Source organism: Bos grunniens, chromosome 28, assembly GCF_055505025.1.
Source record: "Bos grunniens cultivar Pamir isolate PY7600 chromosome 28, Bosgru_T2T1.0, whole genome shotgun sequence".
Classification (NCBI taxonomy): Eukaryota; Metazoa; Chordata; class Mammalia; order Artiodactyla; family Bovidae; genus Bos; species Bos grunniens.
The window spans coordinates 42492415-42506380 of record NC_141192.1 but is presented as its reverse complement, the minus strand read 5'-3'; the positions used below and the strand labels follow the sequence as shown (position 1 = coordinate 42506380).

The 13966-nt window shown below is 44.3% G+C and overlaps 1 protein-coding gene across 16 annotated transcripts in view; it reads right to left on the bottom strand.

Annotated features, from left to right (window-relative positions):
- Window positions 1-13842, bottom strand: part of TTC13 (tetratricopeptide repeat domain 13) — a 98890-nt gene extending 85048 nt beyond the window's left edge. For all 16 annotated transcript variants that reach the window (XR_015156621.1, XR_015156622.1, XM_086381317.1 and 13 more), the window contains exon 1: window positions 13547-13842. Coding sequence is in view for 14 of the 16 variants with exons in the window: in XM_086381317.1 (XP_086237443.1) it covers window positions 13547-13811 (265 nt within the window). In the remaining 2 variants the exon portion in view is untranslated. The remainder of the gene's footprint in view (window positions 1-13546) is intronic.
- Between the last annotated feature and the right edge of the window lie 124 nt (window positions 13843-13966).

The window sequence follows — 13966 nt, the reverse complement described above, 5'->3', positions numbered from 1 at the left end:
TGGGATTTCCCAGGCAAGAATACTGGAGTGGGTTGCCATTTCCTTCTCCAGGGGATCTTCCTTACCCAGGAATCGAACCCACACCTCCTACATTCGTAGGTGTGTTCTGTACCACTGAGCCACCAGGGAAGTCCAAATTGCGTATGTCCTTTGCTAATTTGTAAGTCATGTGATCTATTCTGGTCTAAGATATAGGGAATAATTTCTAATTATCTATTTTCCAAATGGTTAGCGAGTTGCTTCAGGGCCACTTATGAAATTATCATTTCAGTTGAACGCCACCTTTATAAGACATTTAGACACTGGAACCTATTTCTGCTGCTGCTAAGTCATTTCAGTTGTGTCCAACTCTGTGTGACACCATAGACGGCAGCCCACCAGGTTCCCCTGTGCCTGGGATTCTCCAGGCAAGATACTGGACTGGGTTGCCATTTCCTTCTCCAATGCATCACGCATGCTAAGTCACTTCAATCGTGTCCGACTCTATGCAACCCCATAGATGGCAGCCCACCAGGCTCCTCTGTCCACAGGATTCTCTAGGCAAGAATACTGGAGTGGGTTGCCATTTCCTTCTCCAGGGATATATTTCTAGAGTTCTTTTTTAAAAAAATCTTTGAGATGATTTATGTGAAAGTGAAAGTCACTCAGTTGTGTCTGACTCTTTGCGACCCCACGGGCTGCAGCACGCCAGACTTCCCCGTCCATCACCAACTCCCGGAGCTTGACAGTGAAGGCAGATCCGAACAAAGTTAAGGATTGACAGATGAAGGCCCATGGGAGACTGGCAGGACTGGGAGAGCAGTCCAGGCAGAGACACAGCCTGCTGTCAATCTTTTGTCTTCTTAATTGACTAGAGGTGAATATTTTACCTCCACATTATTGAAATTTTAACTGCTCTATTAATGTCTTACAGTGGATCACTATATCAACTACACATAATTATATCAAAGTCTTTTTACTATTTACTCACTTAGCATCTTATTGTACTGGATAAAACCTCCCCAAAGTGCTCAACACTAGTGATAAAAGGCACCCCAGATTATTCTTGACGTTAACATGTCATTTGATGACCCAGAATTTCCTCAACTTCTGACAATAATTCTTTTTCATTTAACATTTTTAAACATCCAGGGGGAAGCTGCTCTATGTAGCTATTTTGAGATTGATATATTTTACCATATAAAGGAAGAATTCTCCGCTTCACCAAAAATTTTAAATCTGGAAAGCTGACTGAAATTTATCAGGTGATTTTTGGATATTTCTCTATGCTAATCGTATGATTTTTCTCCTTTGATCTATCAAGTGATCAAAGTTGAACACTCTTCTGTACTTCTAGAATAAACTAATTGATCAAGGCAGATTATTCTTTTATTTGCTGGCTTTAGTTTACTAATATTTCACTTAGGATTTTTATAACTATGTTAACAGCTTTCTTTCCTTCCCCCACTCCCCAACTTTATCGGATTCTGGCATCAGTGGTTTTGGTGGTTTGGTAAGGTCTGTGATAGGAAAATAGTTTGTTCTAGTTGTAACTAGAGTTGTCTGGCCTAGGAGGTTAAATTTGTTCTTTAATCTAAAAATATTTAATTCACTATGGAGTCAACTATCTTCTAGTAATAACCCTACTGCTGCTAAGTCACTTCAGTCGTGTCCGACTCTGTGCGACCCCATAGACGGCAGCCCACCAGTCTCCCCCGTCCCTGGGATTCTCCAGGCAACAACACTGGAGTGGGTTGCCATTTCCTTCTCCAATGCATCAAAGTGGAAAGTGAAAGAAGTCGCTCAGTCATGTCCGACCCTCAGTGACCCCATGGACTGCAGCCTACCAGGCTCCTCCGTCCATGGGATTTTCCAAGCAAGAGTACTAGAGTGGAATAATAACCTAGTTGTATTTAAATGCTATAGATTTCCATGAAATTAGGAAATGTCTGTTTTCCTCATTGTTTAGGTCATACAAGTAATTGAATTGTGATTACTGCAGAAATATTCTCAAAACACATTACACAATCTCATTTTTTTCTTCTACATCATTTTTCTGGATATTTCTCTATTGCTTCATATTTTTAACCTATTAGCAGAGATTTCTATGCAGTTGTCTCTTAAATCTAATGGCTTCTCCAGTGGTGCACATATCCCTCATTCATTACACACAGTTGCATCTGCTCCCTATTTACATGTTAGCCTTCTCAGATTGATCTACTTTATTGTTTGAAGATGCAGCTCTTGGATCTATTGACCAATTTTAGTGTTGCTCTAATTCATTTATTCTGGCTATGTTTTTTTTTAGTCCTGCAATTTCCCTTATTTCCTCTTCTAGTTTCTCAAGTTTAGTATCCAGTTCATTTATTTCCTTTCCTCTTTAATACTAAGATGCCACAGAAAGCTTCAGCAGGAAGATCACTGATGGTGGTGACAGGAGGATTGGAGACTGGAGCGGGAAGGCCAGGCGGAGGCTGTGACCAGTTAAAAAGCAGCAAAGTCCCAACATACGTAGAGGCCACTGAGTTAAAAGAGGGTCATGGTCTAAAGACATATGAAGTAAAAAGGACAAGGCTTTTTGAGTAAAACTGGGCACGGGGGGAGGAAAGAGGCATTATTCCCAGTCTGTGCAGCTAGAGATTCGGAGCTGTGCCAGGAACTGAAGTTGGGAGTTTAGGAGGAAGAGTGCTTTTAGAGGGAGTAAAGCGCTACCTCTGAGCTTAAGCAAGTGTTCGTGAGATGCAGGAGCTGTCTTGTGTGTAGTAGGGATTTCAGAGAAAGAGAGAGCTACAGATATAAATTTGATAATCATAAGTGGTGGATGATTAAGCAGGTAGATCTCTAAGAAAGCTTAGGAAGCTTAAGTTCAATGAGAAGGAAAGAGCTGACTCTGATGGAGACAAGATATTTAAGAGGCAGAGGGAAAATAAACTTGGTAATTTACCTTTTTCTGAGGAGGGATTTTATAATTGTTTCTTACAATTGTTCTACATCTTTGTCATAAAGGTACACGGAGTTACAATGATTCCTAAAGGGAAATACAGTCGATCCTTGAACAACACAGGGGTTAGGGGTACTGATTCTCCACGCAGTTAAAAATTTGTGTATAACTTATAGTTAGCCCTCCGAATCCGCAGTTCCACAATCGCATTTACCCCACAGATCATGTGGCACCATAGCATCTCCTACTGAAAAAAAATCCACGTGTAAGTGAACCTGCACAGTTCACACCCATGTTGTTCAAGGGCCGGCTGCACTGGTTTCTTCTCATTTTTCTTGACTAGCCTTGCTAAATTAGTGCCTAATTAATGTCTGTATTTTCAAAGAACCAGCTCTTCTTTTAATATTTAAATCTACTCTTTCCCTGGCTTCAAATGTGATTAGTTTGGCAGCAAAGTAATAGAGTGGTTCAGAGCACAGGATGACTCAGATTAGATGCCTAATTGGCTGTCTGACTTTGTGCAGGATTTCTCTTGAATTTCTCTTAGCCTCAGTTTCCTCATTTGTGAAACAGCAATGAGTACCACCACACACCCTCATAGGGCAATTGTGAGGAATGGACATAATGTATACAGTTCACAGAATGACTGTGAAATGTTAGTATATACATCTAGGCTAAAACTGCTGGTTCTTTCCTGAAAATTTCTTCCTCCTGCTTTCTTGAAGTTTATTTTGGCCTCCACAGTACTTTACAGCTTTCAAAATAATTTCACAAACATTTTTTTTTTGATGCTCCACTCTCTGAAACTGGTAGAACATATTTTGGGCTCATTGTACCCAAGGGGAATGACGATCAATGTTAATGGACATGTTCAAGGTCACAAAACAGAGAAACAGTGAGATGAAGGTTTGCCACAGCTATGCTCCAGGATACTCCATGGACAGAGGTACACAGCACATCTGTCATCACTCATCACACCAATGCAGGGTCCTAGTAATCATTTACTGCAGCAATGCCATCCAACTTCTTTTTTCTCCTAAGCCATATACATAGCCGACTTTAAGAAGAGTGTCTCCGGTGAAGATATGGGACCTGACTGTAGGACATGGAGACAGTGTACACAAACATCTTCTTTGAGGAATTCTGCGGTAAAAGTAAACAGAGAGATGAGGTGGTGGCTGGAAGGACTTGGTGGTCCTGTCTGTGCTGCAAGATGGAAACTATTATAACCATTTGTATGCTGATGCAAGATGTGAAGGAAGGACTCTGGGCACAAGGAGAATGCTGCACTAGGCTGAAGCAGCCTCCACGGCAACCGGACCACAGCTAGGTGGGAAAGCGTGGCAGTTCTCTCCTGATTGCTTCCTTCTCAATCAAGTAAGAGGAGAGCATTACCTCCTGCTGAGGAGAGACGTGTCTCTGGAAGGAGAGTGCATGTGACACACATTCCCGTCCTGCAAGTAAAACTGACGGAAAGCTTGCCAACAGCAAACCCTATGGCCAATCCCTGAAGGAAAGTGTTTTATAAGGAATTCCAGAGCTGCTGCTGTGCTCATCATTTGACCACTTCATTCTAGGTATGAAAGATGGTGGGCCTGGTTCATCTGAACACAAGGATGACTGGGCTTTTCCCATGGAGGAGCTAGAACTTGGAAGTCAAGTGCCAGACATTTATTGACAATTGTAGTCCCAACCGTAGGATAACCTGTGGTTGGAGCAGCTACCTGAAGGCCAAGCAGGTGCTACATGGCTTTAAGTTATAGTACCTTTGCTTTGATCAATTTCCACATTTGTAAGACAACCACTGGTGATGATGAAATTGGGTCCCCCTAACACCGAATTGTCCTGCCAGTTTATGATTAACCTTTCTATTCAAAACTTTATTCTCTTTCTCATTCTGCCCCTGTTCCCCTCAAGACTGAGGAGCATCAAAGAAAAGTGGGAGTTGTTGAAACCAAGTATAAAACCAGGTACAAAAGCCCCTCCATATACCCTTTTTCTTGTTTGTAGAAAAAAGGCTTTAGTTCCCCAGGTGTTCCCTGAGTTTCAAAGAGCAGATTCGAGCAGTAACCATTTAGGGAAGTGAGGGAATACAGAAACTAAGGAAAAGCAGTCAAGCAAGGAAAGTTGTTGTTATTCAGTTGCTAAGTTGTGTCCAACTTTCTGCAACCCCACGGACTATAGCAACTGGTTTCTCTGTTCTCCACTATCTCCCTAAGTTTGCTCAAACTCATGTCCACTGAGTCAGTGATGCCATCCAACCATCTCATCTTCTGAGGCCCCCTTCTCATCTTGCCCTCAATCTTTCCCAGCATCAGGGTCTTTTCCAATGTGTTGGCTTTTCACATCAATGGCCAAAGTACTGTACCCTCAGCATCAGTCCTTCTAATGAATATTCAGGACTGATTTCCTTTAGGATTGACTGGTTTATCTCCTTGCTGTCCAAAGGATCCTCAAGAGTCTTCTCCAGCACCATAATTCAAAAGCGTCAATTCAAAGCAAGAAAAGTAGCTTAAATAATAGTTCAGCAATAAAAGTCCCAGTTCCTCCTGAAGGGATATATATAACAATCTGATGCATATCTTGGAGATGTTCTGCAGAAGCAGAGAGCCCACCCAGGTGGAGGATGGTGACTGCCTGCTGACAACAAGCCTGTAGCCCCAGGCTGGCTGGACCAGAAGGCTGATGATTAAGATTTTCAAAACATCACCTAATTACCTCACCATCAACCAATCAGAAGAAAATCCACAGCCTATAACTCTCATCCCAAAGGTTGCCTTTAAGACCCTTCCCTGAAAGCTTATGGAGAGTTTGGGTTTTTTGAGCATAAGCTGCCATTCTTCCTGGCTTGGTGCCCTGCAAATAAACACTGAGCTTTCCTTCATGACAATCCAGTATCAGCAGATCAGCTTTGCTGTGCTATGGGCAAACAGACTCAAGTTCGGTTCGGTAACAGAGGTGCTGTATATTAACTTCCTGGAGGGTCCCAAGTGGTATTTTCTTTCAAACTGTAATAACAGGAAAAGTAGTAACTGGGGAAATTCTCAAGAATTTATATATTTCTTTTATTCTAATATTATTCATCAGTAATGTGTAATTACTGAGATTACTTACCTGAGATGTGTAAGTTATCATAAAACAAATTGAAAATAGAGGCTGCCCACTGAGAATTAAGATTATAAAGTCAACATAATTAATCCTCTAGAACAAGGATCTGCAAAAGCCATCTTAAAGAGAGAATGGCTTTTTAGCAAAATATGAATATAATCTGATTGAAGCTCACATATTAACTCACATGAAAGTATTAACACAGGTACAGAATGTAAAGGAGCTGGTCAGTTGCACAGAATGGAAAAAGAAGCATGGAAGCAAATTACGCAGCACCAATTCAAAAACAGAATAGCGTGGCAGGTGCTGCAGGCAACCAACAGGGCAGCGGGCCTTATCCACAAAGGCTGATCATTTAGCCTGGAGTTTAAGCTGGACTGAAAATGCATCTGATGCTCAAGGCGTACTTTTACAAGCTGAAGACTTGTTCATAAGCCCACACCTACTGTCAAACATCATCATCTCTACTGGGAAGCTGAAGCAGATCTAGGCAGTAATGTGGAACCATTATTGACAAGGAAACATGGTGTCACTTAGAACATCCCAAACACAGGCAGAAAAAAGTCACAAAAGAAGTCAACTGGTCTCCTGTGCAGAAGTGGCGCCAAGTAGAGGGCAGACCTCCTGACACAGGACCCCCGGGTGTCCATGTGAAGAACACGGGCACCCGAGCAGAGCCCATGCACTGTGCCAGTTCCTGAATCAGAGATGAAGCTACAGCAAGTATTTCCCAGTGAAACAAGGCTGACACAGAATAAGACTATCAACTCGCTTAAGAACAGATAGCAGTTATTGGTTTGGGGTTCTGTCTGGTTACATCCATTACTCAGTTTGTGAAAACTTAGGGAGCTTTACACTTGTGATACAAGCATTTTTCTGCATATGTCATATTTCAATAAAAAGTGAAAAAAAAAACGACAGCAGATGGAAAATGTTGGAAAGCATTAACCCAAAGTGAAAAGTATTAAAATTCTGCTTTAATACATTTTGTACTTATTCTGTCTGCAAGATAACAAGCTTAAACAAAAAGAAAAGATGTCCTCTTTGAAACACTACATTATGAAAAGGAGATGCTGTATAAGTTGGTCAGTCAGCCAAATATTTACCAAGTGCAAAAAAGCCAAGCTGTATCTACACACTGTAAAAGACACTTTTTGAAAAGTTTTTATAGAGAAAGTGCTCTGCCACTTCCCGTAGTCATGCTCCATGCAGTTAGATTTTAAAACCCAGGCCATGTATTTTTTGCCAGCATCCAGAGGGGAAAAAAATAACCCTTGTCATCCAAAAGTGAAAGTGTGAAAGTGTTAAGTCACTCAGTTGTGTCTGACTCTGTGACTCCATGGACTGTAGCCCGCCACACTCCTCTGTCCACGGGATTTTTCAGGCAAGAATACTGAAGTAGGCTGCCATGCCCTCCTCCAGGGGATCTTCCCAACCCATGGATTGAATCCGGGTCTCTAGCAATGAGGGCAGATTGTTTACTGTTTGAGCCACCAGGTCACCCAAAGCAGAACACATCTACCAGCATACAGAAACTTGTAAAAGATAAAAGTAATTCTTAATGACAACAGCTCTACAGAAAAAAGCTAGTGAGTATGGAAATACCATTTGCAAATACCATGGTGATTGTAGCCATGAAATTAAAAGACGCTTGCTCCTTGGAAGAAAGGCAATGACAAACCTAAACAGCATATTAAAAAGCAGAGACATTACTTTGCCGACAATACTTTGCAGACAAAGGTCCATCTAGTCAAAGCTATGGTTTTTTTAGTAGTAATGTATGGATGTAGAGTTGGACCATAAAGAAGGCTGAGCTCTGAAGAATTGATGCTTTTGAACCGTGGTGCTGGAGAACACTCTTGAGAGGCTCTTGGACAGCAAGGAGATTAAACCTAAAGGAAATCAATTCTGAATATTCATTGGAAGGACTGATGCTGAAGCTCCAATAATTTGGCCACATGATGCAAAGAGCCAACTCACTGGAAAAGACCCTGATGCTGGGAAAGACTGAAGGCAGGAGAAGGGGACGACAGAGGATGAGATGGTTGGATGTCATCACCAACTCAATAGTCAGGAGTCTGAGCAAACTCTGGGAGATTGTGAAGGACAGGGAAGCCTGGAGAGCTGCAGTTCATGGGGGTCACAAAGAGTTGGACACGACTGAGCAACTGAACAACAAATGCAGATACCATAGGGTATCAGCTTCACTGGGTGCTCACTACAAAGAACCACCCCTAAATCAGATGATTTTCTGAAAAATGCTGCTCACCCTCCCAGTGATCAGTGGCCTGGGCTGGCGGAGGTAACAATACACGGATCTCTTCATCATTCCAAGCCTGAACCTCTGTGCTTGAAATAAGCTAACTCCTTTACACTGGCAAATTTGTTTGTGTGCTTTAAAAAGATCAGAAGAGATCAGCCACAAAACCGTGTATGATAACACCGAAAATCGGGGCCAAGGGAAGAAGGGGTCAAGGAAACACTGCAGCTGAAAGGGTTACTTACAGCTGCCATGACTGGGCATAAAACTTGGCTCTCAGCTTCCCCGCAGCCAGAACAAAAGAGGAAATGGCTCTCATTACAGAAGCTTCCCTCTATTGATTCCTTACCACCTTGAAGACACAGCCATAATTTAAGGCTGTGAGCAATAAGATCAATTTCATGTATTTAAAAAACCAGTTCCTCAATTAAGAAAGATATCATAAATACTGACAATCTTTAAGTCTGTCTGATTGTCAAAAACACAGAGCTACATTCACAACCACTTCCTTGTTTATCTGGCAGTTAAAACTCCCAAATCAGACAGACACTAATATTTGGTTCTCCATAAAGAACGGTGAGAAAATAGAACTCAAATCTGGGATTATTAATTTCAACAAACTAAAGAAAATTACTTCAGGTTGTGAAGTAATTATTGGACTTGACTGAGGCATTAAGCATGGACAGTTGCTAACACCACCAGCTGGATGAAGGTGGCTATCTGAAAATGACCATAAAGACATCAAGGACTAAAACACCTCACCTAGGAGTAGACAAAAAACTCTCAAGAAGACAGTAGCAAGAAACCAACTCATATAAATTTACTGTTCTATTAATACATTTTCAAATAAGGAAAACAAAAGTATTTTTGAATCAAGTACTATAAGAGCATACGTTTTAACTAAAATACAGCTGGACCTTCTATAAAGAACACGTAAAGACATATTTAATACAGATGAATGCCGCACTGGAATGAGATGCAGCTTAACTTTGGCTGAAGAGCAGAAATGAAAACCTGATTTCTTGAATCAGTGGACAAGTGACAATTTAACTAAACCTTACTTTACCGGATCTGTGATTTCAGGGCGTCAGGTTAAGGATACCGCGGTTCCCTGATGACTCAGATGGTAAAGAATCTTCCGGATTTGATCCCTGGAAGATCCCCTGGAGAAGGGAATGGCTACCCACTCTAGAATTCTTGCCTGGAGAATCCATGCCAGGCAAAAGAAGCCTGGCAAGGCTACAGTTCATGGGGTCACAAAGAGTCAGACAGGACTGAGCGACTAACACACTTTTAAGATTTCTCCAAGTCTCACTCCATCCGAGTCTCTGCTCGTATCACCTTAGCAGAGGCCTTCCCAGGGCTTCTCAAAGAAGCATCCCCACAGCACTCTGTTTCTGGAGGTACTTTTCCCCAGGCCTAGTGCATGCTGATTCCTTATTCCAGCAGAACACAGGCTCCAGGGAGGAGCTCAGCCAACTGTGCTGTGACCCCAGCGCCTCCAACACTAAGGAGCATCCAGGAGGCATACAGACAGGTTTTCAGTTAAATAACAGACCAGTCCCCTCTACAGTCCAAAATGTCAGATTCAATGGAACAATCCTGCACATATATAAACATAAAATTCTAGGACAAGCCACCTAAGAGTATAACTCTCAACAAACAAACCTAAAGGGCATAGGACTTTATCAATAATATTAGTAAGAAGGTGGCACTAGGGGTAAAGAATACTTCTGCCCATGCAGGAGACATAAGAGACACAGGTTCAATCCCTGGGTTGGGAAGATCCCCTGCAAAAGGAAATGGCAACCCATTCCAGTACTCTTGCCTGGGGAATCCCATGGACAGAGGAGACTGCCAGGCTATAGTCCATGGGGTTGCAAACAGTCAGACACGACTGAAGCAACCCACACAAATTATACTAATATGCAAATATTACTGACAAGTAGTTCACAGATAGGCTAGGTTCAAACCCTGGCTTGACTCTCTACTGAGTAACCATTCTCTTTGCCTCAGTTTCCCCATGTAAAATGGAGACAAAAATAATTCCTACTTCAGTGTCAAGCACTGTGTTAAAGAAGGATGCAGCGTTGACAAGTATAAAACCAGAGGAAAGAATTAGGAGTAAACTTCGGTTCCTTTCTTCCCACAATTCCAAACTACAAACGGGGCAAAGATAACAAGGAAGGGGAGGAGCATTTACTTTTATTTAAAAAAATATGTACATTACAGCATTCATTTTTTAAAAGAGTAGGATGATTTTCACCATAGGAAAACAGAGTATCAGAAGTTTGAGGCTATACATGCTATTCAAACAAAATGCAAAATGTAAAAACGTGCTAGAGGAGAAAAAGTTGAAGGGGGGCTAGGGAACAGGAAAGCCAGGCTGAGCCCCATGGCACTGAGACCATCCAAGCTTGTCGTCTGGGCAACTGGGCTCCCCGAGGCTGCTCCCTGAGGCCTGGATTCCGGCCACTGTCCTCTCCAGACCGACAGCTCCCACCAGCCATTCTCCTCAGCCCTACAGTCACTGAAGTTTCTGTCTTTAGAGAATACGTACACAGCTCATCCAAAGGTGTGCAGATTCAGGCTCATGCAGGCATCAACTCAGTTATTTATATCTAGCAGTAGTGGGAAGGCTTCTGAAAAGCCACTGTAAAGCCTCTGAAAAGGGGCTGGCTTGATTTGGGGCTGGACAGTCCAGTGACATGATTAATAGTTGGTGAGGTCACGTCTTGATTTTGAATAACTGATTAGTTCTGGATCCTGACACTTGCTTAAACCTGATACTGATCATCTAGGAGCTTCGGATGCAGAGCATGAGCCCCTCAGGCTATGATCTGGCTCGCTCTAAATCCTGAATTTGTTGCTACATCTGTTCTTCTTGGAACAGAGAGGGATCAAGGTAGGTTTCACTTGCTTCTACCTGGTTGTCTAGGACAAGGATGGAGAAATGAGAAACATTTGGGCAAGTTTCTATGACAAAAGAGAGGGCTTCTGTCACACACAACACTAGTAACGCCAACCGGAACACCTGGGGACCCATAGAGCATAAGCAGTTGACCCTGGCAATTACTTCCCAGGTGACAACAGCAGCAGCCAAGCCACTTCGGCTGCTACTGGAACATTCATGTCAGCCCAGGGGAGGCTATCTGGAAGACTGAGAAAATAAGTACTACGTGGAGGCGATACAGAGAAACATTTAAATAATGCTTAAAGCCTCTATTCATCCTCTGAAGCAGAGACCATTAGACTCTGTATGTGAAGGCATGGAGGATGAACAGGATTCTTCCAAATGCCCTGGTTCTGAAAACTGACATTTATCATTTGGGGGAAAAGCATAATGCAAGTCAGAGTTGGCTCCAATGAGGACTCTTAGCCATTGGCATAAGCCTGATGCTACAAAATGAAATGTGTCACCTAGATCAACAAAATCAACTGATTTCATAATTAAACTGATTTGTCTCTTTCGTTGCCTAGAATCAGGGTCTCCTTTAGCCAGTGAGCACCATATGAATATAGGAGGGAAAGGAAGGGAAGGTTTATGCACTACTTTCTATATGCCTATAAATATTACAAATGTGTTTTCCTAATTATAACCACTGAGTGTTTCAGACAAATTTTGTCAGGAGTCTGACTACCTGGGCTCCTCCCTGTCCAACTGTGGGCCCTCAGGAAAGTGATGATTTCACTGTGCCTCCGTTTTCTCCTCCTAGAAAAGGAGCTATCATCCAATGACATAGTAACCAGGGCTCTAACAGGCTAAGAGAATTGCCTCACCAACTTAAAGTTCTTAAAACAGCACCTGGCACACAGCAAGCACTGCAAAAGTGCATGACAGCTATTTCTCATTTTCCTCACAACATCCTTGTGAAGAAAAGGAAACCCTGTCATTAGGGAACAGTCTCCAATTTACAGAGGAGGCAATTATGCAAAGACAGGCAATTAACCTGATCAGAGTCACAGAAAGTGACAGAGGTAAAAGCTATTCTCTTTCCACTGTGCATTTATGCTGTTACTGGCCACGGCCTACTACAAAATACAGAAGTCACATAACCCTCAGTGAGTGAGACTCCCTCAAGGAAGTCAGATTGTGGTGAAAGGAAATCACACTGTGCTAATCTCGACATTTCATCTCAACCAAAAATACTTATCGTCTTCCTAGGTAAACAATGCTAGACTGCTGTCAGGCCATAAAACCAACCAGCCAGCTCCTATGAGTCAAGCAGACCCCGACGTTTCAAAAGCAAACCTCAAGGGAACTCACACAGGCCAAGAGGAAAGAGGAAGGAGAAGGGAGGGGATTGAAAGGTAAAAATACCCACTTAGTGAAAGTGTTAGTTGCTTCACTTGTGTCTGACTCTTTGCGACCCCATGGACAACTGTTGCCCACCAGGCTCATCTGTTCATGGGATTCTCCAGGCAAGAATACTGGAGTGGGTAGCCATTCCCTTCTCCAGGGTATCTGCCCAACCCAGGGATTGAACCCAGGTCTCCTGCATTATAGGCACCAGGGAAAAAAATGGACATAGGTACCCTGCCTCTACTGAGACCAGTAGTGCCCAACCTAAATGAATGAGCTGACCCAGTGCCAAGACACACACACTATGTCTGACATACATGGGAGCCCACAGGGCTATTTTTACTCTCTGGGGACACCTGACAGATCACAGGTCAGTCTTAAACATCTGTCAGTGAACAGATAAAATGCGGTTACTCTTCTGTTCCCTCCTTTTTCCCAGGGATCAAATTCTCGGAGGCTATGTATAATACAAAACCTCAATAGGGACGTCAGGAAATCTTATTTCCAGATCTAAGATGAGCCAGACATCCCTGCTCCGGGCACGGGACTGGTCCTTTTTGCTCCTTCTCTCGCTCACACAACACCCGCAGGGGGCCGGAGCAGAGACTGAGGCTGCCACGGGCCACCTGCCATCTACTCCTCCACCCTTTGGAAAGTTGCTAGGGCTGCAGAGAGCCCGCCCTGGCCTCGGGAGAATGCTGCCAGCTTTTTTCACTATTCACCGCCCTCCCCAAGGCGGCCTCAGGAGGAGGGCGCGCAGCTGCGTGGGTACAAGCGGCGGGAAGCGGCCCTGGTGCAACATTTCGAGAAGCCGGCTCCCGCAGGGATACACGCCGCGGCCGGCTGCAGCGAGGCCAGGGCGGACGGCACCGGCGCCGAGGCCCGCAGCCCCTACGGCCCAGCCGCGCCGGCACTCCGCCGCAACCCTGACGCCCGCCCGCCGCCCCCCACTCACCGCCGCACTCGGCAGAGTACTGGTCCCCCCAGTCCCCGGACTGCGGGCTGCAACCGCCGCCCGCCGGGGCCTCCTGCTGCTGCCGGTGCTGCAGCTCCTGCTTGAGCAGGGACAGCGGCGAGTAGTGCTCGGTGGCTAAGGCGCCGGGTCCTGGCCCGGCAGACAGAACCCCCAGCAGCAGCAGCACCAAGACGCTCCGGGCGGCGTCCGCGGCGGCCACAGCGCCGCCCCAGCAGCCGCCGCAGCAGCAGCCGGCAGGTGCCATCTTCCCTCAAGGCGCATGTGCGGCGGCCCTCGCAGCACGCTGCGCCCTCCCAGCCTTAACCCGCGGCGGGTAGGTGGGCTGTGGCAAGGGGGCCGAAGATGGGGTGGTCATAGCACTGCCTGCTGGGAGTTGTAGTCCCAGCTCAGCCTAGCCGG